At 46.4% G+C, this 27,082-nt stretch overlaps 1 protein-coding gene across 7 annotated transcripts in view; it reads left to right on the plus strand.

The window, feature by feature from the left end:
* Nucleotides 1–27,082, plus strand: part of FAM219A (family with sequence similarity 219 member A) — a 103,356-nt gene that overhangs the window by 60,258 nt on the left and 16,016 nt on the right. For all 7 annotated transcript variants that reach the window (XR_015709055.1, XM_087777696.1, XM_087777698.1 and 4 more), the window contains exon 3: nt 26,551–26,653. Coding sequence is in view for 6 of the 7 variants with exons in the window: in XM_087777696.1 (XP_087633822.1) it covers nt 26,551–26,653 (103 nt within the window). In the remaining variant the exon portion in view is untranslated. The remainder of the gene's footprint in view (nt 1–26,550; nt 26,654–27,082) is intronic.

Consider the following 27,082-nt stretch of genomic DNA (forward strand, 5'->3'; position numbering starts at 1 on the left):
ATCCTATTGCAGGTTTTCCACATGGATAGTGGCATTTTTCACTGTTAAATCAGAATCGATCGTTCAAATGTCAAATGCTCTGATGGAAGGTGGATAAATGTCATTTTTCACTCTGTGAAGATTCATACATAAATCTGTCATATGTTCTTGCTGGAAGCTTGGTTCAAGTGAGCTCAATTAAATACCAACCCAGCATGAATACAACTTTTACTTCCAGAGGCCACAGTGATTGAAGTGTGACAGAAAGAGTGTGCTGTGCTGCATGCACTGAACAGGCATTTTTCCTGCTGCTTGAATTGTGTTTTCCTTGGTTGTTTCTCCCCCTCTGAGTAAATACATTTGGCCACGTGTTTGCTTGGGGGGTCAGTTAGATACAAGAAGAACTTCACAAGTGGCTTATATTTCTAGTGACTTCTTAAAGGTTACACCCGGTTTATAAGTGGAACAGTAAAACATTTAGCTTGCTGCTGGGTCCACATCAAAAAAGAGGAGAACCTCACACCAAGGGGAAATAACATCTCCCAGTTCATGCAGTTCATCATCTTAAACCCTTATTGATATTATATCCATATTAATTATGTATTTGTTACTCTTCTAACACTCCCACTTGGTCTTTTTGTCAGGAGCTGCAAGGCTCAGCCATCCTTCTTTCTTTCTTTCAAATCACTTGATAAGGAGGCTCCCGACAGCACTGCAGGGAGCTGGGTGTGCATTAGTGCTTATGAGATGTCTCCAGTACATCCTTATTAGGAGGCATGTCCAGATGGAGCACGTACCGCAAGCCTTTTGAAAACAGAAGAGAGTTGTGATAAGGAGAGAGGGAGGAACAGAATAATCCCCAAGTGTAAATCTCAGGGGCTCCGCATCCACTGGAAGGCAACAGATCCTCATGGTATCCCCAGGAGATGAGATACGATTTTAATGAAGCTTATGCCATCTGTTTTTCTGTTTTGCATTTTTGATTTCCCTTCTCTGCACTGAAATCCCCATCCAGACAGTCTGTTTGTCTTACCTAGCAGTCAATGACCTGACAGTTTGTGTTAAAACAGAACGGGCAACGTGGCAATTGGTTGGAGTGCTGCAGGACAAGCTACAGTGGTGATGAAGGATTGTGGCGGTGGCATCTTCATCAGCGCATCCACCACTCCGGGAGTTTGGCAGTAAATTTCCCGCATCCCCATCTGCAGATGAACATATGGGAGAGAGGCAGACAGACAGAGACACTCATAGCAGCCTTCATCCCTCCAAGATACCTGTTGCCTTAGATGTAAGCACCTCCTCTCCTTGGACTAGATAGAGAGTAAGGTGCTGGTTTTGGAAGATTGCTCAGTGGGGTGCCTAAAAGTATGTGAAAAATGAGTGTCTAAGCTAGGCAAACTGGGTCCCACATCAAGACTGAGTGAGCTACGTGCAGATGAGGTCTCCTGCCATATAAGCAAGAGGAAGCCTAGTTCATATTCATGAAGCCTTGAAAGTGTTGATAGTTTTTGGTTTAGATTTTCTTTGCAAAGCTTTAACTTTTGCAAAAGTCATTTTTCTTTGCAAAAAATGACCTGAATTGCAAATGTAGCAGATAATTTTCCTGTTTTCCTAGCTACTCTTTCGTTCACCTTCTGGCTTAGATCTCATGCTGCTTTTTATCTTAATACCAAAAAGCACAGTGGCTGGTATTAGTCAGCCCTGTAAGAAGAAGTGTCACAGAGTTGCCTCTGGTGTAAACTGCTGTAGCTCAAGATTATAATCCACCAACCTAACCAGAAACGTGCCTTGCTTCAAGAGCCAGGAAGCTGTTGTAACACTAACAAAGCAGAGCTATTTCATTAATTAATAGTATACTAACACTTTCCTCCTGCCAGCTGCATTGTAGGATGTTGCTTTTTTTCTCTAGGAGACACAGTGCAGGCTGCTCTGAAAGCAGGTCAGCCAAAGCCCAGCTGCTGCTGGGGAGGAAATTCTGCTTGCCAGGAGCCTGGACTTGTTGGTAGGGTGAGCATAAAAGCCTCTTGAGTCACCCTAGCCTGGCCTTTTGGCTTTCTGCATGACAAGAAGGAGACGAGAGCAAGTGAACGGCTGTAGTGGGGCCTGAGCCAAGCAGATGGCTCAGGGAGAGGTGAAGGAATCTTGGTAGAAAAAGTCATTCTTTGACAAACAACCATAGTGCTCATCCTCCAAGGAGAGATCTCAGATGAGACCACCAAGGCTTCTTGTCTGCTTCTGCTTCTTCCTGTATCAGTCCCGCCTCTCCATCTTAGGATGTATAAACATCCTAAGATTTTATTTGGTGACAGCAGAGGAGTTCGTAGCTCTGTCTTCCACAGTCTCTAGCTGGGGATGGGGATTCTGTGTGGAGACACCCATTAGGTGCATCCACTTCCAAGCACTGAGTTATTTTACTTATGCTATTGGATTCTTTCTTGCTTGTTAACAAACACGATTCTCAAAAACCTGAAGCAAGTAACTGGAATAATGTTCACTTAGAGCAAGCAACTCTGGTAGGGGTAAACAGCAACAGAAACCCTGTTGCAAGGAAATACAGCATGTTGCTCCCTGGTATGCTTGACTTGGACAAAACTGAGGATCTAATTTATGACTGAGCTCCATCTTGGTGGGGACTGAAGTGAACAGAGGAGATAATCCATTTGGGGACAGAGGCTGATGACACATCTGTGGTGTGAGCTCCTGCCTTCCAGCCTGTTGCTGTGCATTCATGGCAGATATTGAATTGCTGTATGATCAGGGAGGAGTAGTACTGGGAATATCAGTCAATGAGCTGAGAACTACAAAGCCTTCAGGGTTCAACATAACAAAACTGGTGCATTTCTGGTTGAAACTTTACAGATGGTCTCTAATACCAGTAAAGGACAGACTGCCTTTATCTCCCCATGTGGCTCCTGAGACTGATCTTTCAATTGGTGTAGTTGTTTAACCCCCTCTTCTAGGGCTGGGTGTGAGTTCAGAGCTTGTTTTAAAGCATCTCCATCAAAGAGTCACCAAGCGCACAGCAGAGCATCCTACCCCAGTGCTGTTCAAAGGGATGCCTTGCTCAGAGATCCCCTTCCAGGGCTGCTCTTGCCTCAGGTCAAAACTGGTGCTGGGAGATGCAGTCCCCCACAGAGCAGGCAGCAGGCACCTTGCATAGGCTGAATGGCTCAGTCCCTGCCCGCATCCGTGGCTCCTTTTCTGCGTCATCCCTTCCCAGTCTTCTTCACAGCTTGTGTCTTCCAAGCTTTTCATACAGAAAACAGAATAATAAGGGGTCGTTGTAGTAGACTGGAGAAATCAATGCCATTATTGCATCCTTTTGTCAGTACCTCAAGTACTGTACTATTCCCAGTTGCACTTCTGTAACAAGGCGATTAATGCTAATTAGGTACAGCAGCTGTTGTTTCTGGGAAGAAGCCCTGTAGGTAAATTAGGGAAACATTTTATAAAAAAGCTGTAATTCTTAAGCTGGGTCCCCAGGTTCCAGCTCTATTGATAAAACTACACATTTCCATATCCATAACTGTTTGCATGGCGACCTCAAGTGACATCATTACCTTAAGTGCACAAAGCCATTTTCCTCCCCTGGGAGCACCCACTTCCTTGAACACAGTCTGTACTTTGTACGGGGGGGATGAGTAATGTGGAAGCCGGAGCACAGTGGCGATATAGCACTGCTATTGATTTTCTTCATGAAGATAGAAGTGCAGCCTACCACTCGGAGGTCTCCTGGGGCTTGGGAGGAATTTATTTAAACATTATTTCATGTGTTATTTCTCTTTCCATTTATAAGAAAAACTGCGTACGCAGATTTATTGTAGCATCCTTCCTGTAGGATATCTCCAGGCTCTTTTTGGAGGGGATGAGAGAGTGAACAGCTGCATCACGTTAAGGACAGTATGGGCTGTCTGCAGACAGAGCAGCAAAGGTCAGGGCAGAAAAACAGTTGTGACAGGCATATTAATGCAGATTAGTTAGAGGAGAAATAGAGGGGCAGAAAGGAAGAGGTGCATGAGACACTGTAGCTGACGCAGGCTTGGGTAAACAGTAAAGCTATTAAGAAAAACTGGAACAGAGCAATTCGCTGGACTTCAGCAGAGAGCTCTGGGCTGGAGGGAGTGTGTAAGTGGGTGAGATGGAGGGAAGGGAGGTACCAGTCAGCAAATCCCAGGAGCAAAGCATGAGCATGTGCGTATGAGCATGATGTGGCACGATGTTCACCAAAGGAGCCTAGTCTTTCTGTCACTGCAATTTGCTTGATTTGTTATGCTGCCCCACCAGGGCTTTGCTGACCTTTCCCAGCCCTCCACCATCATACATGCACCTCTCCCGTGGCAAGTCACTGGGTACCCAAGTACTTCGCAACTCAAGAGACACATACCCACTCACATCTTGTGTTGCACACACCACTCTTGGCTAATATACCTTCAGATAAAAAGTCATGAAGGAGGAGGCTGTAAGGTAGCTGAATCATTTTGTTGGGCATTATCTGGCCATCCTTTAGCCACTCCGAATTTTTACAGTGCCTACAGGTCTGATAGTCTAGGAGAGAGAGCTAATCCTGAAGATCTGCTTCTACACGAATTATTTTACTTTGTAATGAGAATAGGCCAAAGCATCTGGAGTCTCAGTGGGGGTTTGGTGCCTGAAGCAGGAGACCAGAGCTGCAAATTACAGGTTCTCTTCTTTGCCCTGACCCACCATAATCTGCCACCTCAAATATGAGAAGCAGCTCAGAAGGTTGTAAGGCAAAACAAACTTAGCAAATTATTGAGATTCTCCGGTAGAAGGAAGGAAAAATTCAGTAATTGAAGTAGCGATGAGAGTAAAAACTACCTGGTCTAGCAAAGCCTAACGCCAGCAGGCAGCACCACAGCAGTGACAGGCTGGTGATCTGTTCAGAGGTCTCCTTACACAGTGCATATTACTCTATGGTTTCTATGAAGTATGTAGAGAGCTGGTTTAAAAGAGAGTGATGCCCCCAAAGGTGATTTACACCTTGTTCCTGACATTAAAAAGACTAACGCCAGCTGAGTTGACAAGGCTGCCTGCTCAGGTGTTAGCATTTTGACAAAATCAACACAGAAAAGGGCAATAGTACTGTTTTCTGGCTTCTCAGAGCCCTGTGTCCTTAAATGTAGGTTCCACCTGATCCTCTGGCCCACCACAGGGGAACATTTCCCCAATTCTGAATTACCCAGGTGTTAGTGTTCCTGTAATTTCTTCTGATGTCTCCACAGGTAGATGAGTTTCTGCATAGCACTCAAGGGAAGCAAGTAGAGCCCAATGTAATTAGTGTAAACTGGCTCCAGAACAGACCACAGCGTCCGCGGACAGTATTGGATGGTGCATTTTTTTTAATGTGTTTGATTTATTAATGATGAGCCTTAAATTGTACCTGACAGTTAATTGAATTTATTCTGACTATTCAGTGATGTGGGCTCCCCCTTTGTCTTCTCTGTGCTGCACGCTCAGCTTTTAATCGGGAAAGGTTACTGTCTGCTTATTGAATGTTGGGGCTAAAATGCTCCGTCAGCAGATCAGGCTCTATTAAGTAGAAATAACACATACTTATCAAAGGGAAGAGATCTGTGCTGGTGTAGGAAGTTCACTGCAATTCTTGTTTTTTAACTGCTATCCTTATGCACAGAGGATGCTCACAGCACCCTGAAAGCTTTGTGTTGCTTCTCTGAGATCTTAAAGGATCCTTTGGAGACTCAGAGCTCAGAAAAACACACAAACTTTGGTGTGCCACAGGAGAGCAGAATAGATGAGGATGTCATCAATATTGGGTGAGGGTACCATGGTGAATGCAGACCTCGGCTGAGCATGAACAGAGGAACATCCAAGGAGCCCTTCTCCTGTGAACCCGGGGACAGTCTTGGCTCCAAGTATAGCAGACAGCGTTACACCCAGCTGTGCACAGCACAGTGTGTACAGGCCCAGCAAGTGATGCTGCTAAAGCACCACCTGTGTGGCCATGCTCTTAATGGGGCAGTTAGGGAGATGTACCACATGAAATGGTGGAGAAGGGGTAGGATAGAAGCAGCAGCAACAAACTAAGAATAATTTTTGCCCAGTTAGCAACAGTCAGACTTCATCATGTCTATCGGTTTTGGTTCAGAGATCTGGGGAGGAGCAACTCCCAAAAGCAGGGGGTAGCACAGAAACCATGGAGGTTTCTTCTGCGGTTCTTCATGGAGGGAGGGCTGATTGAATAAGATCATGGAGCAATATGGGCCTGTGCTGGGCACGCACAAAAGAGGCTGTTGCCTAGGTTAGCAGACTGGTAGAAGCAACTCTACTGCAGCTTCAGCTACTCTCAGCATCTCAGCTTGGGGTCAGAGATACCACCAGCCTCTTACGCCAACCAACACCACTGCTTTATGGAGAAGTTTTAGGAAGAGGAATTAGCTGCAGTGGAGATGGTAGGATGAGCTGTGCAAAGAGGCTTCTGGATCTTGCAAGTCCTGCCTGGGCCTTTGGAGGGAGCTTTGCCTGTTCCCTGACAGTCACTTCACCCTTGGCAGTCACAAGGCAGTGGCCTCTCCAGGAAAGACCACAGCCCACACCAGTCACAGCTGTTCTGCTCTGCTGCGTGCAGAAGGCCTTCTGGCATCTCTCCCCCTTTTCTTTCAAACCTCAGGCTTTTGGCACAGCTCTTTTCTTGTTCTGCTTGGTAGTCATTCTCTATAAAGCAGGTCTCACTGAAGGAAAATAAAGCCATTTTTATAGATGCCACATATTTACCAAGATAAGATTTTATTTAAGAAGTTGTAAAGTCACAGCAGTAATTGGACAATCTGATCCCATTTCTCCAGTTGTTAAACACAACTATCGTTCGAAAAGCTTTAATTACTGCCTGAATCATGGATGAATAGCTTGTGCTGAGGGTATGTGTTTATTGCATCATTCAAGGAAACAAGATGTCGCAGTCTGGTACTGTGCAAAATAGCTGTACTCCCCTTTTTGAAACTTCTTCTAGAAGGAAAACCAGGAATTGTTCATCAGATTTTAAAACATTTGAGCATTCCCCAAACCCTAAACCTATAGAAAAAGCATTCCCCATAGACAACATATGCATCCTTTCTTCAGGTCCAGTTACAAGGGGATAGGAGGGATAACAAATATGTTCTTGGCAGATAGATCCAAGTCTTCGTGTATTTGCTCAGAGAATTATCTCCAGCTTCTCCTGTGTAACCATTGCAATCTATTCGTCTCTGCCTCCAGCCTCGGCACAGTATAGGTAGTAGACTCCTGTTCTCTCCACTCTGCAAACTGCTCCTCTCCCAGGCTTCCTCCCACTTTCCCCATCAGTGAAATCATCCATCCGCACTTTTTAAGACTGCACAGCTGAGCCATTGCCTCTCACTGACTCCTGCCTTCCTCTTCATGTCCCTTTGAACATGAGACCTGTGAACTCTGCCCAGATCTTTTTCTTTCTTTTTCTTTTCTTAACTCTGTGCCTTTTTTTTTCCCCTCTTACCACTTACCTTGAGAAAAGCTTGAATGGATTCAGCCTAAGCCTTTGTGAATGGGGAACTGTTTCACCTCTGTCTTGTAAAGTACCACTGTTTATAGCACAATAAAATAAATCCTCTACAGGGTTTTAAGGCAATTCTACTGTAAACCCAAACCCATCATGTTATAGTTGCTATAACTTTGATTTTTTCTACCTTCTGCTCTAAATGCAAGACAATCCCCACTTTCTCCAAACAACCTACATACCCACTTTTTTGCTCACTGCTATGAAATTGGTACAATCAAGTCAGCAGGTGTTGATGTCTTTTGGAGGAATGATGCAGTTCTTCTGTCTAGCTCAGTAGTCTGACATTCATGAGCTTAAAAGTGCGTTCTGGCATGAGTAAACGGTGAGCTGGCTATGAGAAGAAAGTTTAATCACACCAGCTGTTTCAGAGCTGCAGGCTGCTGGCAGCCCCTTTGCTGCAACGGAGCTCCCAAGTCGTCCTGTCCGCCATCACTACCCGGCCTGAAAGTAAAAGCAGATTTTCAAAAAAGAAAGATTTGCTATGATTTATTTTAAATACTGGTTGTAGGACTAGGAACTTGAGAGAAGAGATGAATAGTACAAGTGAGACAATTGTACTTTGTATAAGTTCATCTGAGAAATCGTGTTTGACATACTAGATGACACTGTGCTAAAAATATGTCTTGAACAAGGCTAGCACTTTTAATATTTAAAGTGATGCTGTCAGGCATGGGTAGTTTGAGTCCAGAATGGAGGCCACTTTTAAAATTAAGATTTTCAGGTTCTGCTTACAATTTTTAAAGAAAAAACAAGTACCTTGGGCTTAAACTCCCTAGTAAACCCTAGCATTATTTTTTTTTGTAAGTTCACTAAAAGAATATGTAATTGGTTGTTCCAAAACTGTTCACAAATTCATGTCTAATTTACAAGGTGGTTTTGGCTATAAAAAGTTTGGGAGGCTCAATTCACAAACCAGCTGTGCCTTTTTTAGCTGCAGACTTTCAGCCAGAACATGGAAGACTCAAGTTTAATTCCTTTTTCTGCCTGAATGCTTTAACTACCAGGCTGAAATGTGGCTTTACGCAGCCTCTGATCTGTGGGGCAGAGGGTGAAGCAAAATGTGAAAGCAAAACTTTGACATAATTATTTCTGTGCAGGCAGATTTATGTTTTTAGTTCCTCCCAGCTCACATAGCTGACTCACTTCTGCCTATGTGCTACGATACATGACAGTCCTTGAATTTGGCTTTGGGTCCTTTGGACAGTCCTTTGGGGTTTGCTGTCCTTCATTGAAAGGGCATGATCGATAACACAAGGAGGTGATCTTAGCTCCTTTGTTGCCAATGTTCTTCTTTCTGTCTGCAATTAAACATTCATGGGTACCAGGGAGTTTCCACCTCGGTAGAGCGTGGTGTCATGACCACATTAGAAAAGGCTATGGCTGCTTTGGGTCTCATTGACCATGTGAATTGAAGCATCTCCAGGGGGTCTACAGGACGTTCATCTGACCTAGAACCAGGCTGTGATCTCCTCTGCTTCAGGGCAAGGCAGAGAGAGAAAGGGAAAAGGGCAGGATTAAAGGGGGGAAAGACAGTGCCAGCTGTCTGCATTTACCTGGTAATGACCACCAGATGGGAGATGATGAGGATAATCTGGAGAGTTGTAAGAAGAATGGAAAAGTTTCCTGTGAAACTTCCTCTGTGCTAGTGAGGAACGATATCAACGTGCCCGAGTGGGCAGTAAATTGCCTGTAGCATCTAGTGGGTACTTCATTCCCAGCCTGTTTCTTTTCTCACCTTAATCACCTTAAGGAAATCCTTTTTCAGCATGAGGACAATCAAGCACTGCAAAACTTTTCTCAGGGAGGTAGTGTCATCTCCATCCTTGAAGGTTTTGAAACCCTGACTGAATAAAGCTCTGAGCAGCCCAGTCCAATCCCATAGCTGATCCTGCTTTGAGCAGGACATTGGTCTAGAAACCTCCTGAGGTCCCGTCCAGCTTGAAATGTCCTATGATCCTATTCCTAGTTAGGACTCCAGTTATTTTTTTAGATGTCATATACTTTCTACTTGAAAGCTACTGAAAAAGCCTGTCTAAGTCCTATCTAGTTATTCTCTTGGGTTCCCAACTCAAACACAGTAGGATTTGCAGAGGTAGACATAGGTAACTTGTGTGCACTGGCAGAAAGCAGTTGTCTTCCATAAGCACTGGTATGTCCACAGGTAAACAAGAGAAGCCCAATTGCTGCTTGATTTTCACTCCGTTACAAATGTTATTCTTTTTAAATTTTAATTATTCCTCTCTGTTCCTTCTCTTTAATTCACCAAACCTCCTCGATTGTACAATGATTGAATTTAAGAACATATTAAAACTAATTTTCTCCTTTGCTTGTGTCTCTTACTGACTCCAGTGCACAGACAGGGAAATTTGTTCTTTTACAGATGTGTTTCCTGAATTGCATGTTATCCATGGTTCTCAATGCTGTGTGATCTTTTAATACCAGCAAGCAGCTGATTTCTTGTACCTGCTATGTCCTAGCAAAACAAGGGCCTTTACAGAGTGTAGCGATGGAATATTGCAAAGCAGAACTAAATTCAAGGTGATTGCGCTGCTGAGGTGAATGAATCTTCCCATCCCATGTTTTTTTCCCATTTGCATCCCATCCATTTTTTCTGTAGGACGGGGGAATAGATTTTAAGCAGAGAAAGTTAAAATCCATGCTGGAGAATGACATCTACTGTTTTAATAACTTGAAAAACATTGGTTTGATCTTCTTATGAGGATTTTAGGGCAGGAGTGGAAGCAGTGGGCAGATGTTCAAGGCTGTTAAAGGTGTAGAGGTTGCCTTTGGACAAAATGAATGCTGGTCTGGAGCAAACTGATGTGTTGCCTGTAGCCTGGAAGAAATAAATTCTCTTTCATGGTCTTGGAGTTTGGAACAAAGAGATGCTTGTGAAAAGCTGATTGTTACATCTAACAAGGCTACAGAACAATACTAAAAATTTTCGAAGGAGGGCTACAACAAAAAAGCAACTTGTCAGACCTTATAGACCAGCTCTACAATCCAGAGGCAGAATCACAGGATTGTGAAAAATTAAGCAGAGAATATTTGAGATTCTAAAAATGAAGATTCGTGAGTACATTTCTTCCGGTCCTTCACCTCAATAAATTATTTACTCTGGCTTCCTGAGTACTCATCCTGTAGTTAGTGCTCAAGAGGGCCCTTAGCAGTGGTTAACAAACAGGGCTGTTGAAAGGCTGTGCTCTATGGAGGAAACAGGGTTATGTTGGGAGGAAGGAAAGGGTAAGTAGTAGCATGTCATGATTTATAAATGGACACCACTGTAAAACCTGTTCTTTGGGGTAGTCCTTCTGGGGTTTGCTACATACAGATCCCTGTGCCAGTCCAGCAGTGTCGAAGTCACTCAAGTGACTTCAAGGGGTGGCCTTGGTCCTCAGAGATTTCTAGAGGGAGAGTGCCCCATGGGCACCATCTCCCTAGGCATTGACTTTTGCTTTCTTCCTTCACTTGGAGACTTTTGACTTCACTTGGAAACTGTCAGATGTACCTGGTAAGCACAAACTCTCTCAGAGCAAAGCCTTACCAGGTCCTCAGCACCTTGCACAGTTATTGGTAGATGTTGGTTGACCTTCATGAGGTCTGTTGCAGATGATCAGATTATGGAGCCAGTGGTGAATTCTAAGTATGATTTTTCACAAGGTTAACCAAAGTAAGCAGAGTGCATTTCACACTGCAAGTAAAGTAAGAAAACCATACGGTCACTGTCCCAGCCACCAAGGCCTTTCCAGTGAGCAAGTGTGGTGGGTTTAACCCCCAAATCTACCTCTCTGTGTCACTGAAATTTGCTGTTGCAAAGTGCCCTCAGCAGCACAGAAACAGCAAAGCACTTTTGTTGGGGTTATGGTTTATTCCAATTCACTGCTTTTAAGCATCAAATTTGCCAGTCCTCTCCAGAGGGATGTGGAAGAGCGATGGCTCTCCGTGCCTTTCCCACCAGACACTGCTGCTGCAGAGGTCACGCCGTCGGAGCTGCTCTGACAGCTTTGTCACAGAGTGGTCAGGAGAGGAGATGCAGCTTGCTTTCCCTTATATTTTACTGGACCCTGGAGACCTAGTAGGAAGAAACCTTGTTTCTGTCACTGGGCTGAGCCAATGTGGCTTAAGGCACCTGGGGAACAGATGCAGGGGACAGAAAAATGCCGGCTTGAGTTGTTTTTCTGTCTCTCCTCATTTTTTATCCCTGTGAGCTCCAAGTCAGGACACATCCCCTCAATGAGATGGCTTTGCTGGGTTGTGCTTTGGTTGATCGGAAAATGATGATTCTTCCTCTCATTCCCCCAGTGTACACGCTGCCCAAGGAGAGACTCTGTTGAAGACAGCTCAGCAGATCCCAGCGCCTCCAAATTTTGGCTTAAGTGCCGTCCCTGGAAAGGGCAAAGGGGTTGTCTTATGCAAGGACGGGAGTTGGACTTGATGATCCTTGTGGGTCCGTTCCAACTCAGGACATCCTGTGGTTCTATGGCAAGGCTGTCAGTCCCTGGGCTTCCTCCACATTTCTACCAGTGCTGACCTGGAGAGAAGTTAAAAGTTTTTTATTCCCCAAAGCTTGGCGTTGTCCTTCTGTTCACCTCGCAAGCGCAGCTGTTAGCAGCCACAAAGGCTTGTTGAAAGCAGAGTATTTTCTGCCCCTCTTTCGCTCTGGTCACAGCTTTTCCCACTCCTTTTTGAGCACTGAGTGTGCCAGCATCGGTGGGGTGGAGAGACTGTCAGGAAATCTGAGTGTTAAAGCCATTTCTGTTTGGGTCTTGGCAAAAGCCAGGCTCTTTCCAGCATATTGTGCATGAGAAAGAGATTCCAGGCTTGAGAGAGCCACTGAATGTGTGTGTGTGTGTACACACACCACGGCTCCTTCATCCTCCCTTCATTTGCTTGAATGTCTTGCCTCAGGGGAACTGGTACCTCATCCCCACTCCCCATCTCCCGCAGATGCCCCAGCCCCTGTGTTCAGAGAGAGTTTCTGATGTTGCTTCACACTGAAGTTGTCTTCAGGACAGATAATCCCGTCACCCTTATTTTCTGTCCCCGGGGTAATTTGGGATACAGTATGACCTAAAAGTTGATGCTTGTATGGAGAGAAATAATGAAGCAAAAAAGACAACGGTTGATACTACTAGCCCTGCATGCAGTTGGTTGGCAATGGAAATCTGTGTTCTTGATCCAAAACAGATTATGAACAGGAAAATTGGTTTCTTTACAAAAAAGCATAGCAAAAAGAAAAACAAAGCAAGGTTGTATCTCTGCAAAGGCTCTCTGAAATCCCACCATGCCTTAGGATAGCAACCCGCTGCTCTTCACATCTTTTGCCCTAAATTGGAGTCTGTAGGGTTTTGTTCCTTGCACATCCTGCTGTCTGCTCCATCAGCAGATGTGCGGTACCCAGCCAGCATCTCCCCACTGCCATCTCCTCTTCCCTCCCTTTCACCTCTGCCTGTCCACCTGGCAGCAGCACCTGGCTGAAGGGCAGGCAGGCCATTTCTTATAAAGTCCTTTAGAAGGGATTGGAATTAGCACAGACTCTGGCAAAGTTTTTATCAGGGCAAAAAAGCTGACCTTCCTCATTCCACTTTTTCATCATTAAATTCAACCCGCTTTCGCTGTGCTTAAGCATCTGTGTATACAAGTTAACGCCTGTTGTAAATCTTAATTATTGAAAGATAATTCAAACTGAAGTTGGAACCAAGAAGAACTGCACATCACTGAAACATCTACCATTTTAGCTGCCTGTACTCCTTATGCACAGCCTGTTTTATGTCTTACTTTCCTCGGGCAAGGAACTACATGTCTTCTATACACACTCACTAGTCCCTTAGCGCTACTGCAATAAAGTCGTGCTTCCTGAGAGCCTCAGGCTGTTTCTCTCCTCTTTTCTTCTACTCTTAAAACTCTTCTGTTCCTCTCATTTCACCTCCAGCTCCAGTCAGGTAACAATACAACAATAAGCCTTATGTTTGTATGCAGTTGGTGATTTTAGCTTACAAACATGTATGTGCCAAGTGGAGCTGAACATGCGTGCACTGTGGCCCGACACAAACCTGACCTAGGCATGCAAGGGGCACAGAAATGATGATAATTCTTGTATTGTTTTTCTCTCCCTCCCTTTTCTCTTAGAAATACTGTAGAAAATCCTTAGCTAATGGTCTTTTGATAAGCAAATCCAAGCTGGGATTTTTCCTCCCTTCAGTGCATACAGCTGGCCATCAGGGAGGGTGGTAAAAATGTTGGTCTGCCAGAATTTCTGCCTCACTGGGTCATTTAGGAGAGTGGGTCAGATAGCGGGGACTCTGCAGCTGCAGCGTTGCCAGCAATCTCATTTAGTGCTACGATGCCGAGAGCAGGCAGCTGGGAGGCAGAGTCGGAAACCTCCCCTGCCTGCTGTTTGGGGGAGGCGGGCTCATTTGCCAATCAGTGGGATCTCATCAGGCCTTTAGCTGCAGCAAGACAGAAAAGCGCGAGACTTTGCAAGATTAGTAACATGTGGGGTGAGACGCAGGGTCTGACATTCGGAGTCTAGGTTATGCCTTCCTCCCCTTCGCTTAGACTCCTGTTTACAGTCCCCCCAAAAGCAGCGTTGAACCTTGCTCAGGCCAACAGTGCTTTAGCACCGATCCTCTCTCCTTTGGGGCTGCGTGTGGTCTGGCAGTGAGCGGCGCGGGGATGGCAGTGCCGTAACCGCAGCCCTGGATGGGGACGCCGGTGCCTGACAGCTCGTGTTAGCTTCTGAGCATCGCTGCCCCACGCCCTGTCCGGACGAAGGGTAATGAAGATGTAAAATACATCAGCATTAAAATACTAAACCATGTTTCATTGACATCAGAGTTCTATATTGAGACCTGTCATCATCTTTACCTGTACGTCACTGCTATCTTCAGCGTGAATCAGGCTTTCCCTGAGCCCCTTGGAGCTCTCCCTGCCACCAGAACTGCCGCACCTTTGGCGGAGGCTTCAGCTCAGCAGTGCACGTGTCTGATTTCCAGCTGTGGGGCTCTGCAGTTTGGGATGACATCTCTCATCCCACAGCCCTGCTTCCCCTCCTGCAGCACGCAAAGCAGCTGCAGCCAGCAACCTTGCCTTTCATCTTGCCTTTCAAGGCCCTTTCTCAGGGGTTTCAGCAGGGACGTAAGTTTTCTCTGGCCAGCCCTGTTTCCCTCTGCCATTCGAGGCATGGCTGTGTTTTGCCACCAGTCCCTTTGAGGGGTGGAAGGAAAAGGCAGCTGCCAAACCCTCAGCCCTGCGCCTGGAAGGAGGAGGACGTTAAGGAACATATAAAATAGCTGGCAACGGCATCCTACCATCCCCTCCGCCATCCTCTACTGACTAACACTGACAGAGAGCAGCCCTACCTGAGAAAGGAGGCAGGGGATCCCTTGAGGATGGGAAAAGATTTAATCATTTATGATAGTCTGGGACTAATCCCTGAGCTCCGTTCTTATTTCTCTACCAAAGCAGGCGTCAAGCCGGAGGAGGAAGGTGGCAGCATCCTGCCCCCTCTGCCAAGGCGCCCTGCAAGGAACGGATCGCAGCACCCGGTGAGCCCCGTCCTTCAGAGCACGCAGCAAAGGACAAAGCCAGAGATGAAGCCGTGAACTTTCTCTAAACTCTTTGCAAAGGGAAAGAGGAAAGGAGTTCCCGCTCCTCCCTGGGGTGGGCCACCCACCCGAATCCAGATGAGAGCAGCGTGGATATCAAAATGACAGGCTAGGCTCTTTGAAACCATACTTGCGAGGTCTGTGCCTGCCCTAGATAAACCCTGCCTGCCTCTCTCCGCACTGTCTGGAGAGACTTCAGAAGAGAGGAGCGGGAGTCTTTGAGCTGCAGGTATAACAACCAGGCTGCAATGCTGAGCTGTCCCCAAGGGCCACCATGCCCTGGTGATCTGGCAGCAGCCCCAGGTGCCACCCAAGCAGATTTTGCTGGTACTTCTGCAGCAGGAGAGAGAAGTGTCAGGCATGCTGCACACAAGGGCTCACACAGAGATCCCCGATCCTGCCCCAAGAGGAAATGTATTAAATTAGGGGCCGCTATCCCTCTGAAATAGAATTCCTACCAACCTAATTAATGAAAGCTTAATCAGCAGATTGGTTAATCATAAACTTATTAAATAACTAATTGAGCTCTAAGGCTGTTTGTCAAATTTCCAGACAATGGCAATCTTGCTAAGGGAGAGATCAGGTCAGTAATTCTGTCAAGGGAGCGGGTTTGCTGTGCGGGACGGCTCAGAGAGCCGCTGCTGATCCGAGTACCCAGGAGTGGGGCTGATAAATTGAATAGCAGGAAGAGGCACCCTGGGCTGTACATATCCTGTTCTCCCATGGAGGTTCATAGTAAACAGGCAATTCATCTAGTGAAACAATACCTGAAAGTCCTCTTCTGGGGAGCAGAGTATTTGGAGGGTGACATGCTAAGTTAGTAATACTCTTTCCTTCCCTTTTCCAGGGAAGAAAACAGTAGGTATCATACTGCAGAGCAGGGATTTCTCAAAGCATGGTGAGGTGAGGACTATCCATCCACTCAGCGTGTTAACCAGCCTGGTTGCCTTTTTCCACCTGCTTTCATTTTATTAGAGAGAAAATATGGAATTTTGTTTGAAACGCATAGGATTGTAGAAACCCAGTGCAGCAGATGATAAAACAGAATGGATCAAATATATGACGTTTTGCTGCTAAACCAAAGCCAGAAACATGGCTGGGACTGTCAGTTGCAGTCCAGTCCTAGGAACAAGAGGAGTCCAAGGGTCCTTTCCAAGCAGGATGCTGGAGTCAGCAAGGTGCGAGTCCCTTCCAAGCTCACGTGCTGCCTGTGGCGTTAGCACTTCTTATTTGTTTTGGCTGTTAGACGAGGACTCAACAAGTCATTCCAAGCAGTAGTATCTGCCAGCCAGTGAAAGCTTTCCCACTTACAATGTATTAAAAATAAATTAAATCTCTTGTTCATATAGGCTACAAAACTCGTACTCTCTGCCATAGACCAATCATTTAGTGTATGTTTTAGACTCATGCAAGCATGGACATTTGACTAAGTATGTATGCAGTTCAAGCCTACTTATGTCAGACGCTATTCAAGTGGTTTTTATACAAATATGCACTATATGATGATCTCCTGTGTAACTGAAGGCTGTGAGTATTCAGCTAAGCAAGTTTGTACTGTTACTCTCCTAAATACACATCACACTTACTACATGCATCAGTGACCTTAATGCTTCTTCACAGAACATCAGGACCCATAAAAAAATGCGGGCATTAATAGTAACTCTGTTTATCTGGTAGATTATGCCTTTAGCGTAAGTGATGCTTTAAATGAAGAGAGCTATTTAAAAATGAAGAAAGTTAAATTCCACTTAATAGACACCTTTCTTTTTCTTTTTTTTTTTTTTTGTCTGCTACACCATACAGCAGGGTCAAGCAAATGGCTTTGACTTAAACCTGTGTTCAGCTGAGTAGAAATGATGAGGGGGCATTTGCAGAAGTTCTTTCCAGGTGAAATAACTTAATTCTCTCTGTCCCTTTAAGATATGTTAAGGGAGAGAGTAGCTCAGTTCTATGGATTGTATTTTGTAGACTTCAGTTTACAAACTGAAACTTTTTAGCTGGGCTTGTCAGGGTGCAAATGCTTCCCCAGATATCTAACTTTGTTCTTCTGGCTGGCAGGAGAAATGTTCTTTAAAAAGTACATGAAAATACCGAATAAATCCTTTTCGGAAGGTAAATGTGAAAAACAACAACAGCAACAAAAAACCATTTAAATAAAACTGATGCTGTTCATATATTCCAGTTTTGACAGTGATAAATGAAATCTTTATACACAGTATTTTGCAGCCATTAGGAATAAAAGTCTCAATCCTTAAAAATTAAGAGGAAAAGCACAGACTGAATCACAACAAAATGCCCTTGTGGGCTGGGAGCTGCGACAATCAGCCTTTGTGCCTTTGAAATCGGCACAGAAAGGTGTTCAAAGATGAAGAGAGACGAATTGCTGCCTGCTGTTACATAGTCACAACCTGTCTAAATAAAATGGCTGCAGAGACAGCTCAGGCAGAGGACTGGGAGCCAGGAATCACGGTTCTCCGCTCCCCTGCTGCCCAGATGCTCTATGTGGCTTTAAGGTAAACCAGTTAAATAGCTTCTCCCGACAGTAAAACACAACTTGCTGTTTTACAAAGGTGATCTGCGATTATGTTGTGCTCTGTGTTCAAAATAGTAATTTTTTTTCCCTAAAGTGTACAGCCATAAGGTTTTTTTTGCAAGATGGCTAATAGCACTGGATGCCCTGCTCTCCTACACATCAAAGCCCAACAGTGGATGTAAACAGAGAAGTCGTTCCTTCCTATAATCACGTGAGGGTCAGATAAATGAGCTTTGGGGCTGGGACAGTGTGGCTAGGGGATGGGGACATGCAGCTGAAACATAAAGCCACTTGTGGAGATGCTTGTGGTTTAAGTAAGTAGATGATAGCTTTGGTTGGGACTGGAGCACTCGTTTACCTGTCCTCCCCTGTGCTAAGGAATAGCTTGGTGCTTCAGTTTGGTGTGAGTTTTCCTAAGGGAAATGCAAAAAGTAACATCAGCCAGGCCATCAGAAACCTCTCCGTAACTTGTGCAGGCAGCGCTCTAGGTGAGCCTTACCCCAGAATTTGCCCTGCGTTGCTGTGCGTGAATGCACTGAGACTGCTTGTTGTAGTAGCTCCCATACGAGAAGTTAAGAGCTGCATCCTTGAATAAGAGATGCAAACATCGTTTTTCTACTTCCTAGGTCATTTACCAGTTCTTTGTCTGGTCAGGCCTTGTTGGGAGTTGAAGGGAGCTTAAAACCACTCAGAGCCCATTGGTGTTTGTGCCAGCTCTCAGCCATGCCAAAGGGACAGAGCAGCAGCCAGATCAACAAAACATAAGGAAATGCAGCTACTTGGATGTTTAAAACCTGGTCCAAGAGGGACCTTGGAAGACAGATTTATACGCCTGCTCTTGATAGCCAGTTCTCACAATTAGACATAGTTCACTAATTTCCCCAAGTTTGGCTGGGTCAGAAAAAATAACACACTTCAACTAAAAGTACTCTGTCTTGCCCAAGTTGGTAGTTGGATGACTTAGCTATCTGACCCTCGCTTATCTGAACAGTCTTTTCTGAAGCTCGGTGAAACAATCCTGATTCAGATGACCTGTCCGGAATAATCAACGCTGACGCCCAGAGCATATCAGCTTGAAACCATGTTGCCTGTATTCAGAGCAGGGGGCTGGCCGCAAACAGATCCTTTTTGTTTCTGCTACTCCTGTTTAGTAAAAATCGCTTTTCTTCTGCCTTTCTTTGCGATGCAGGGAGGCAGAGCCATCCGCTGCACTAATGCCACCCACGTGGTCGCACTTACACTCTCCAAATCTCCCTGGGGAGCACAGCCCTCACTGGGATCAGCATGGCCCCAGCACACAGCTTTCTTAGACCTCCCTTTCTATAGATTCTGCAGGCAAAGCCCCTATTGATGTACATACCCTGAAATCTCTCCAAGAAGTGACATAGTCCTCACTGACAAATAACTCTCTGTCAGAGGTGAACGGTAGTGAAGGTTTCAGTGCTAACTAGATGCATGCTAATGTCCCCGAGCTAAATGATGCAAGTGAGCTGAAATCAGGGCTTGGGCTTGAAATGGAAGTTGTAGTCAGCACTTGGTTCTTTCTCCCTCCATTTGCTCATGACTGTTCATCATACAGCGGGATCTGAGCAGACAGATTAATTTTATTTACTGTGTAATTTGAATTCTCGGCTTGCTTTAGAAGGTAGAATTCATCAGGGAATCTCTGCAGTCCTCAGCCTCTGAAACAGTTCGGCTGACCGTGGGGTACAGAGAGGCAAATACATCCCAAAGTCTCATCTCATAGACCTTGAAGATGGAAAAATACAACTCTCTCACACCGGACTAATTTCTCTTTGTCTTCCCGCTGCAGCAAATCCCTTGGACCCACACTGCACTGTCCCCATAGCAGGAAGCTCCGTCTCCTGCTAGCCAGGCAAGTTCACAAGCAATTGAGTTAGTGAGGTTCAGCCAGTGGCTCTCAGCAAAGAGACAGGAGCAGTCAGCATCTGCATGCTTCCAGCGCACAGTGCAGAGGAAGCAAATCAGTTTCGTCTGCCACTGAATGGCGTTTGTGCCCATCAGGCTGCCTCAGTTGAGGGGGATGCACGTAGTCAAGCATGGTGGCAGTGAGAGGCAATGGCATCCTAAACCACCCTCCACCCGCCACTGTCTGACCATAGCCGGAGTCACTCGCCATCTTGGGACAAATGGGAATTGCGGATTTGGGGGGGGGTTGGCCCTCCAAATAGCTCTTCAGCATAGTACAGGGTGATGTCTACCAAATCCCTGGGTTGCCTGCTTTGCCTGATATCGCAAAAGGAGTGGTTCTGCAGGAGACTGCTTTTATGGCTACTTTTGCCATTTCTGGTTTGGGGCAGAGTGTAGGCAAACCAATGCCCCCCCTACATAGCAACGTGTACCAAAGAAGCTGTTCAGCATCTCATTTTTGAAAAACAGGAAAACAGTATTGAAACTGGTTATGATTTTGTTTAAACACTGAAACCAGAGGAGTAATTGTCAGGATTTATTCAAGTCTGGTTTTTAACACGGACACACTCATGTGAAGTCCATTCAGCTTCACATGCTCCATTACTGTTTTCCCTCATCATAAAGCAGCTAGGCACATCCAGCCAGCTGAACAGATAACCATTTTAAATTGCACAGTAATTGCACAAAAAGTAATACAGCAGTGCTTGAAATCATTCATTAGGGCTGTAGCTGTTCCCAGGGGTAAGGGGAGAATTCAGCCCCGCTCGACTTAGGCACGACTTTTTCTAACGGAGGTTCCCTGTGGGACTGTGCTTCGTCTGTCAGCATGCAGGTATTTGTCCGTCCTCTGACACATCCTAAATCAGGCAGGTGAAGGCACACCAGGGCAGGGACAGTTTGCTGGGTGCTTAGCATGCTGGGGCACCGTCTTACTGAGGACCTTTGCATGCAGCTATAATACGAGACCATTGCCAGACAGGATGCAAGGCTGGGCACGTTATGGTCCTGATTGTGTCTGCAGCATGCATTTCCTTTGCTCCTTTCTACTTAGGTGTTATTCCTGCCTTACTGAAAGCTCCGTGGTCTTCTTTGGTGTTGTCTTATCACCAATAGAGCTTCCTCGAAGCAGTACTTGGAGCAGATGCTGAACGGCTCAGATGGGTCAGCAAGCAGAACAGGCTAGCACAAAGGTAGCAGCTTGCTCGTTGAGCAGATTCAGCTTCCTTCTTTAAATGATTTTAATGTCATAAGGGGACAAAGTGTCTTAAAGATTAAGTGACAAGGTGGACAAGAAAGGAGGGGCAAGATGAGATGTGGTTGGCAGGTCCGGATGAAAGGCTGTCCCGCATGCTGTTCAGAGCCGTATAGTGGTGTCAAAAGGATCCTGGACCCCCTCCTCACATACACACACACACACACACGAACGCACACACGTGCCACTCCATGTGTTCCTCATCTAACACAATGTCCAGGATTAGCTTAAGTGGAACTGGTGCAGCCAAATTCCCCCATGCGTGAGGCTGACAGCAGAGCTGTCTGTATTCTCCAAGCTCTCCACTGAAACAGAAGCTAATCCTGCCTTGCTCCGCTCAAGCATGGCGCCAGGTTGATTGCTGGTGGTGGGCTGACCCCGGCTGGACTCCAGGTGCCCACCAAAGCTGCTCTATCACTGCCCTCCTCAGCTGAAGAGGAAATATAACGAAAGGCTTGTGCGTCGAGATAAGGACAGGGAGAGATCACTCACCAATTACCGTCATAGGCAAAATGGACTTGACTTGGGGAAATACATTCAATTTATTACCAATCAAATCAGAGTAGGATAATGAGAAATAAAACCAAATCTTAAAAACACCTTCCCCCCACCCCTCCCTTCTTCCCGGGCTCAACTTCACTCCCTATTTCTCTACCTCCTCCCCCCGAGCAGCACAGGGGGACGGGAATGGGGGTTGGGGTCAGTTCACCCCACGCTGTCTCTGCCGCTCCCTCCTCCTCAGGGGAGGACTCCTCACACTCTGCCCCTGCTCCAGCGCGGGGTCCCTCCCACGGCAGAGAGTCCTCCACCAACTGCTCCAGCGTGAGCCCTTCCCAGGGCTGCAGTTCCTCACCAACTGCTCCAGCGTGGGTCCCTTCCACGGGGCGCAGTCCTTCAGGAGCAGACTGCTCCAGCGTGGGTCCCCCACGGGGTCACCAGTCCTGCCAGCAAACCTGCTCCAGCCTGGGCTCCTCTCTCCATGGGGCCACAGGACCTGCCAGGAGCCTGCTCCACTGTGGGCTTCCTATGGGGTCACAGCCTCCTTTGGGCATCCCCCTGCTCCGGCGTGGGGTCCTCCAGGGGCTGCAGGTGGATCTCTGCTCCAGCATGGACCTCCATGGGCTGCAGGGGGACAGCCTGCCTCACCATGGGCTTCCCCAGGGGCTGCAGGGGAATCTCTGCTCCGGCGCCTGGAGCACCTCCTCCCCTCCTTCTGCACTGGCCTTGGTGTCTGCAGGGCTCTGTCTCTCACGTATTCTCACTCCTCTCTCTGGCTGCAGTTGCGCAGCATTTTTTTTTTCCCCTTAACTGTGTTCTCCCAGAGGCACTACCACTGTCGCTGATGGGCTCGGCGTTGGCCAGCAGCAGGTCCATCTTGGAGCCGTCTGGCATTGTCTCTGCTGGACACAGGGGAAGCCTCTAGCCGCTTCTCGCGGAAGCCACCCCTGTAGCCCCCTTAGCTACCAAAACCTTGCCACGCAAACCCAATCCATTACCCAACACAGCAACCCTGCTAATGATCAGACAGGATCTTCAGACTCCTAATTGAGCATACTTCTTAATGTCAGAGGCACATGCAGGCTGCTTCATGCCCTCCCGATCCCTTCTGCTCCAGCCTCCTTATTCAAGGAAGAGTCTGTCTAGAAAATGAGTGAAAGCCAGCAGGAATCTGGATTTGGTTAAAGCTGCCTCTCCTCCAGCTGTACCAGCCCTGCTGGTATTGCTAATGCTTGCCTGTTGGCTCTGCAAGCCATCACACCTGTGCTCGCAGTGTGCTCAGTCACCCATAACCATTTCATGGGAAGGGGGATGACAAACCACAAGTGAGTATTTCACTAGGTAAAATGGTAAAAAGTAGAACAGCCAAGTGAAATGAAAGCTAAACAACTTATTTCAAATACTTGCAAATGCCATATAAAGAGCATCGTTGGAGCTCTGCTGTTATACTGCTCTTTAGCTGCCAGTAATTAGTGATTTCTCTGAAGCAGCTGGAGAGAAGCCTTGTTTCATTCTGGCTTCCCCATCTCCAAGTCCCTGTCCTTCACCTTGTATCTCTGCTGTATCAGCTTTTCATTGATCATCCAAGAGCAAACTCACCAGACACTAAATAACCAGTGGCTGAAAATCAGTCTGCTGTTTTTTCATTTGTTCTTGTATGTCCCATTTTCTCTGTATTTGGCAGGAGTGCCTGTTAACCCTTCCTCATTCTTCTGGTGCCCACGAGTTGCCCAGGCTTAGGCAGTTTTGTAGGGTCAGCATCGATTTTCCGTCAAGCTGCGTTGCCTTCCTGGAAGTTCACTGCACGTACTGGAACACTGCAGGCAGCACAGGCAGTCACAGACGTGGAAACCCTTTTCATAGCCAGCACCAGAAACCATCAAGTGCTGAGGACAAGCTATGCCTATCCCCTCTGGTCGGCCCGTGCCCTCAATGTCTCAAGCTAAGCAGCAGCCTTGAGGCTGGAGTCCAGTGGGGAATACTTGACTACCATATCGGAGAGTCTGGGATGGCTCAGAAGGAAAGATCATCTTAGTTTTTCATTCCCTGAGAAGTGCCCGGGTGCATAGTTGCCAGGTTTCACACAAAGGTTAGCACAGCTGGGTCAGTGGAGGGTTGTGATCTTAGGATTCATATTCATGTGGGTGTAGCATCAGCCAATATGGGGCAGACTGTAAAAAAAAAAAAAAGCCATTTACTTATCAAGGCTAAGTTGTGGTTCCTTCTCTTACCTTGTCTTTACTGTGCTGGTTATGTGTCTGATTGCAGATTCTGTGGGAACTACTTTAATTTGTGAAATCACAGGGTTTTGTTGAAATGTTGGACCCTGAAAGTAACATCTTCAGAAGTGCCTAAGTCAGTCACATTTCTAAAAGGAACTCAGGTACTTAGAGTTTAGGAACCTAGCCTTCAAACAAACATCTGGAGGCAAAAAACAGATGAGCTGGAAACCAGGGAAAGAGCTCGCTACCTAGAAATGGGGTTCACAAACTCCACCTGCTACACCAGAAGGAAGAACCACGCAGAAGACGGGCACTGAAAACCTCCTTCCCCCATTCCATGGACCTGATGGTTGGTGTGCGAGGCTGGAACTTATAGCCCAGAATTACTGCAAGAGATTGGCACATAAAAGCTCCCTTTTGTGATGGTGGAAGCAGCAGTAGTTCATAATACTTGCAAGGCTCAAATACTAGGTTTCCTTGCCTCAAAGCCTGATGTGACTCATGCACATCTCCACCACCTTCCAGGAGCTTGTCCTAACACACCAGGGCTGAGCAGGTCTCCCGTTTTCCCTGGAAGCCATTGCATTCTGGCCACCAGGGACTTAGGATTTACAGCATCCAAGAGGGAGATGAACTGTTGATTCACGCTTAAGAAATTTGTCTGGGGACACAGGCATGGATGTTCTCACCACACTTATATTGCATTGGGATTGTTCACTCCAAGCCACTAAATAAGTGAAAGAAGGGGTTAAATAGGACATCTTGTACTGTTCAGACCCACACGTTGCAACAGGAGTCAGTAATAGCATAGAAATAGTCATGGAGAGACCTTCTGGAGGAAAAAGACAGCGAAAGTTGAGATTCATCAGCAGAATGAGTAATCTAAGTTGGAGAAGAGCATTAGTGGTTGCACCGATAGAAAGAAGAGTGCTGGTCCATTTAAAAGACTCAGGCAGGCCTTGACTGCCTTGACAGAAAATGAAACGTGTAACCTTGTTTCTGAGTCAGGTGCCTTTTGTGAATTACACAGCCTCTTAAAGCATTGGCAGCTTGTCTCAGCCCTGTGTATTTGTGGCCAGTGCTGGAGCTTCTGGTGTAGATGAGTGGAAGTTGGGTTGTATTTAGGGTTGCCTCCACAAAACCCCGCTTTAGCCCTCTGTGTCTGAATAGCAAAATTCACGTTGCCTGCAAAATACCAGCCTTCTATTCTGGAGACAGAGATAACCAATGCATTTGCAAGTTCCAGTCCTGAGAAATTACTCTGATTTAAGATTTTTACTATCAGTCTCTTTGTTGCTCATGCCAGAGAGAGTTATTAATCCGATCCTTTTCCTACCAAGTTCAATGAGCATTTATTCACCTCTGCTGTCAGCGGGAGCAGGGCTGGGCATGGTTTGTAGGAGTATGTACTCTTCTCTGCAGGTTCCTCAGCCATGCTGATCATCATGATCTCCAGGCATCTCTGCTGCTTATTTGTCCCTCAAAAAAGGCAGCCTTGGACATGTGTCCTGCTGTTCTTACCTGTGTGCAAGGAACAGAGTTGGCCCACCTTACACTTGCACAGACTGGTAGGCACACTGCTTTTCCACAACAAGTGGGAAAAGGTGCTTTTCTCTCCAAGGGGAATAAAATCTGCAAGAGAAGAAAATATATCAGCACATTTCACACACGCAGGGGAAGCAGAAGCAAAACGAATTCACTATTCAGGTTCCCCAGCAAGCAGTCTGGTAAACCCCTATTATTCAGGCATGCCACAAAAATAGTTCCCAACTTTTTCTCACACTCTGGAGAATGTTTTCAGCTGGTCCCTTTCCTGCCTCACTGGCCTTAGGCTCAGCTTTTCCCTACAATCCTTGCCTGGTGTTGCAGGATGAGATTGGGGCAGTTAGCTCAACTTCTGCAGCTAATTGCTGCTTCAACCCAACTGATTTCCCACAAGGAACAAGGAAGGACTTTGAATCAGAAAACTGAATTATCACTTTATATGAAATCCCATCCTCCATGGGCTCCTATCCCTGTTGGAGGCAGGACCTTATTAATACAGGACAGACATTGCGTACCTGCAGAAGGACCTGAATTCTAGTTGTGCTCCTGCGGTGAGAAGTTATTAAGAGAAATAGTCTCTCCTAAAGGAGACACTAATTTAAATGCCCTCTTGCACCAAATACATGAAGACCGCTTGAGGTACTGCCCACGTTTTAGGGTACATTTCAGCAGCAAGTAGAACATGCTCTGAAAATTTAAGCAAACAATATGCCGTTTAAAAATACAGCTGCAAAATGTTTCACTTTTTTTTTTTTTTTTTTTTTTTTAACTAAAGAAAGCAAGCTCCCAAGAACCAATGTGAGATAAAAGAGAAAGACACGCAGGGGACATCACAGATTGCCAGGAGGAGAAGCAGGGAAGGCAGCAACACTTTCTGCTGTAGGGTCTGTTAGTCTGGTGAGTTGCTGTCTAGGGAAACAGTAATAACTCAGGGCTGGTGTCAAGCTAGGCTGGACTAACACTAAATGATGGTGCTGCTTTGATGGAGACACTTTTCTATCCCCACTGGGCCCCTCAATGGCAGCCTCAATAGGAGGAGAAAAGGTAGAAGGATAAATTCCCTTGTTCAGCACAAAGCACCATCTTAGGGTCCATGCAGCAGCTGGGTGCAGATAGAGACAAGGTCTCTGCCCTTTCTCTGCCTCATCTGGGTCTCATCCAGAAGCTCCGTGACCATCTTAGTATGGCGTTGTCAACAAGCTGCTGTGAGTCAAGGTACATTAGTTTTAGCCCCTGAGGACTTTGGAGGCAGTAGGACCCAGCTCATCAGCCTTTGCAGTGTCCTTCCCTGGGAGATGGAGAGCTTATGTTGTTTGCTATTAATTCTGCTATGCCTTTTGCCGCTATCAGATTTGGGTTTCCGCAGCTGTATGGCGGCTAGCCAGGCTGTTGTCCTAATTTTGCTTTTCCCCTTTGTATCCCATATGCAGAGAAGCAGAGGGAGCTGGCTCGGAAGGGCTCCCTGAAGAATGGCAACATGGGAAGCCCAGTTAATCAGCAGCCCAAGAAGAACAACGTGATGGCACGAACAAGGTAAAGGACTGGAAAAGCACTCAGCTGAGCTCTAAGCTGCAATCCCTGATGGCCTTAGGATGGGCAAGGATGATGTTCATTGCCATTCGCCTACTGCCAGACAAGCTGCAAGAGCAGCGACGGCCCTTCCCAGAGCTGGCAGGCCTGAATGCTCTGTGCTGTGTTGGATCCCATCCCCTGGGGAGATGCAGGGACAGCTGAGCCCGGGACCAGTGACAGGGCAGCCTGCAGGAGGCAGAGGCAGCCCAGCCTGGTTGAAATCAGAGGTTTGAGACAGCTGTCTTGCATGTTCTGGGTAGCCTCATGTAACACATAATCCGGCCAGCAGGAGAGGTATGATGCTGCTTCATGTAACGCAAACTGGTTTAGAGCTTAGTTCTGCTTTGGTTGCTTTTATCACAGTAGTTCCCCTGCTCCTTTTTGATGATG

The sequence above is a fragment of the Nipponia nippon genome, unplaced genomic scaffold (assembly GCF_047370975.1).
Source record: "Nipponia nippon isolate SJK-2023a ecotype South Korea unplaced genomic scaffold, ASM4737097v1 scaffold_40, whole genome shotgun sequence".
Taxonomy (NCBI): domain Eukaryota; kingdom Metazoa; phylum Chordata; class Aves; order Pelecaniformes; family Threskiornithidae; genus Nipponia; species Nipponia nippon.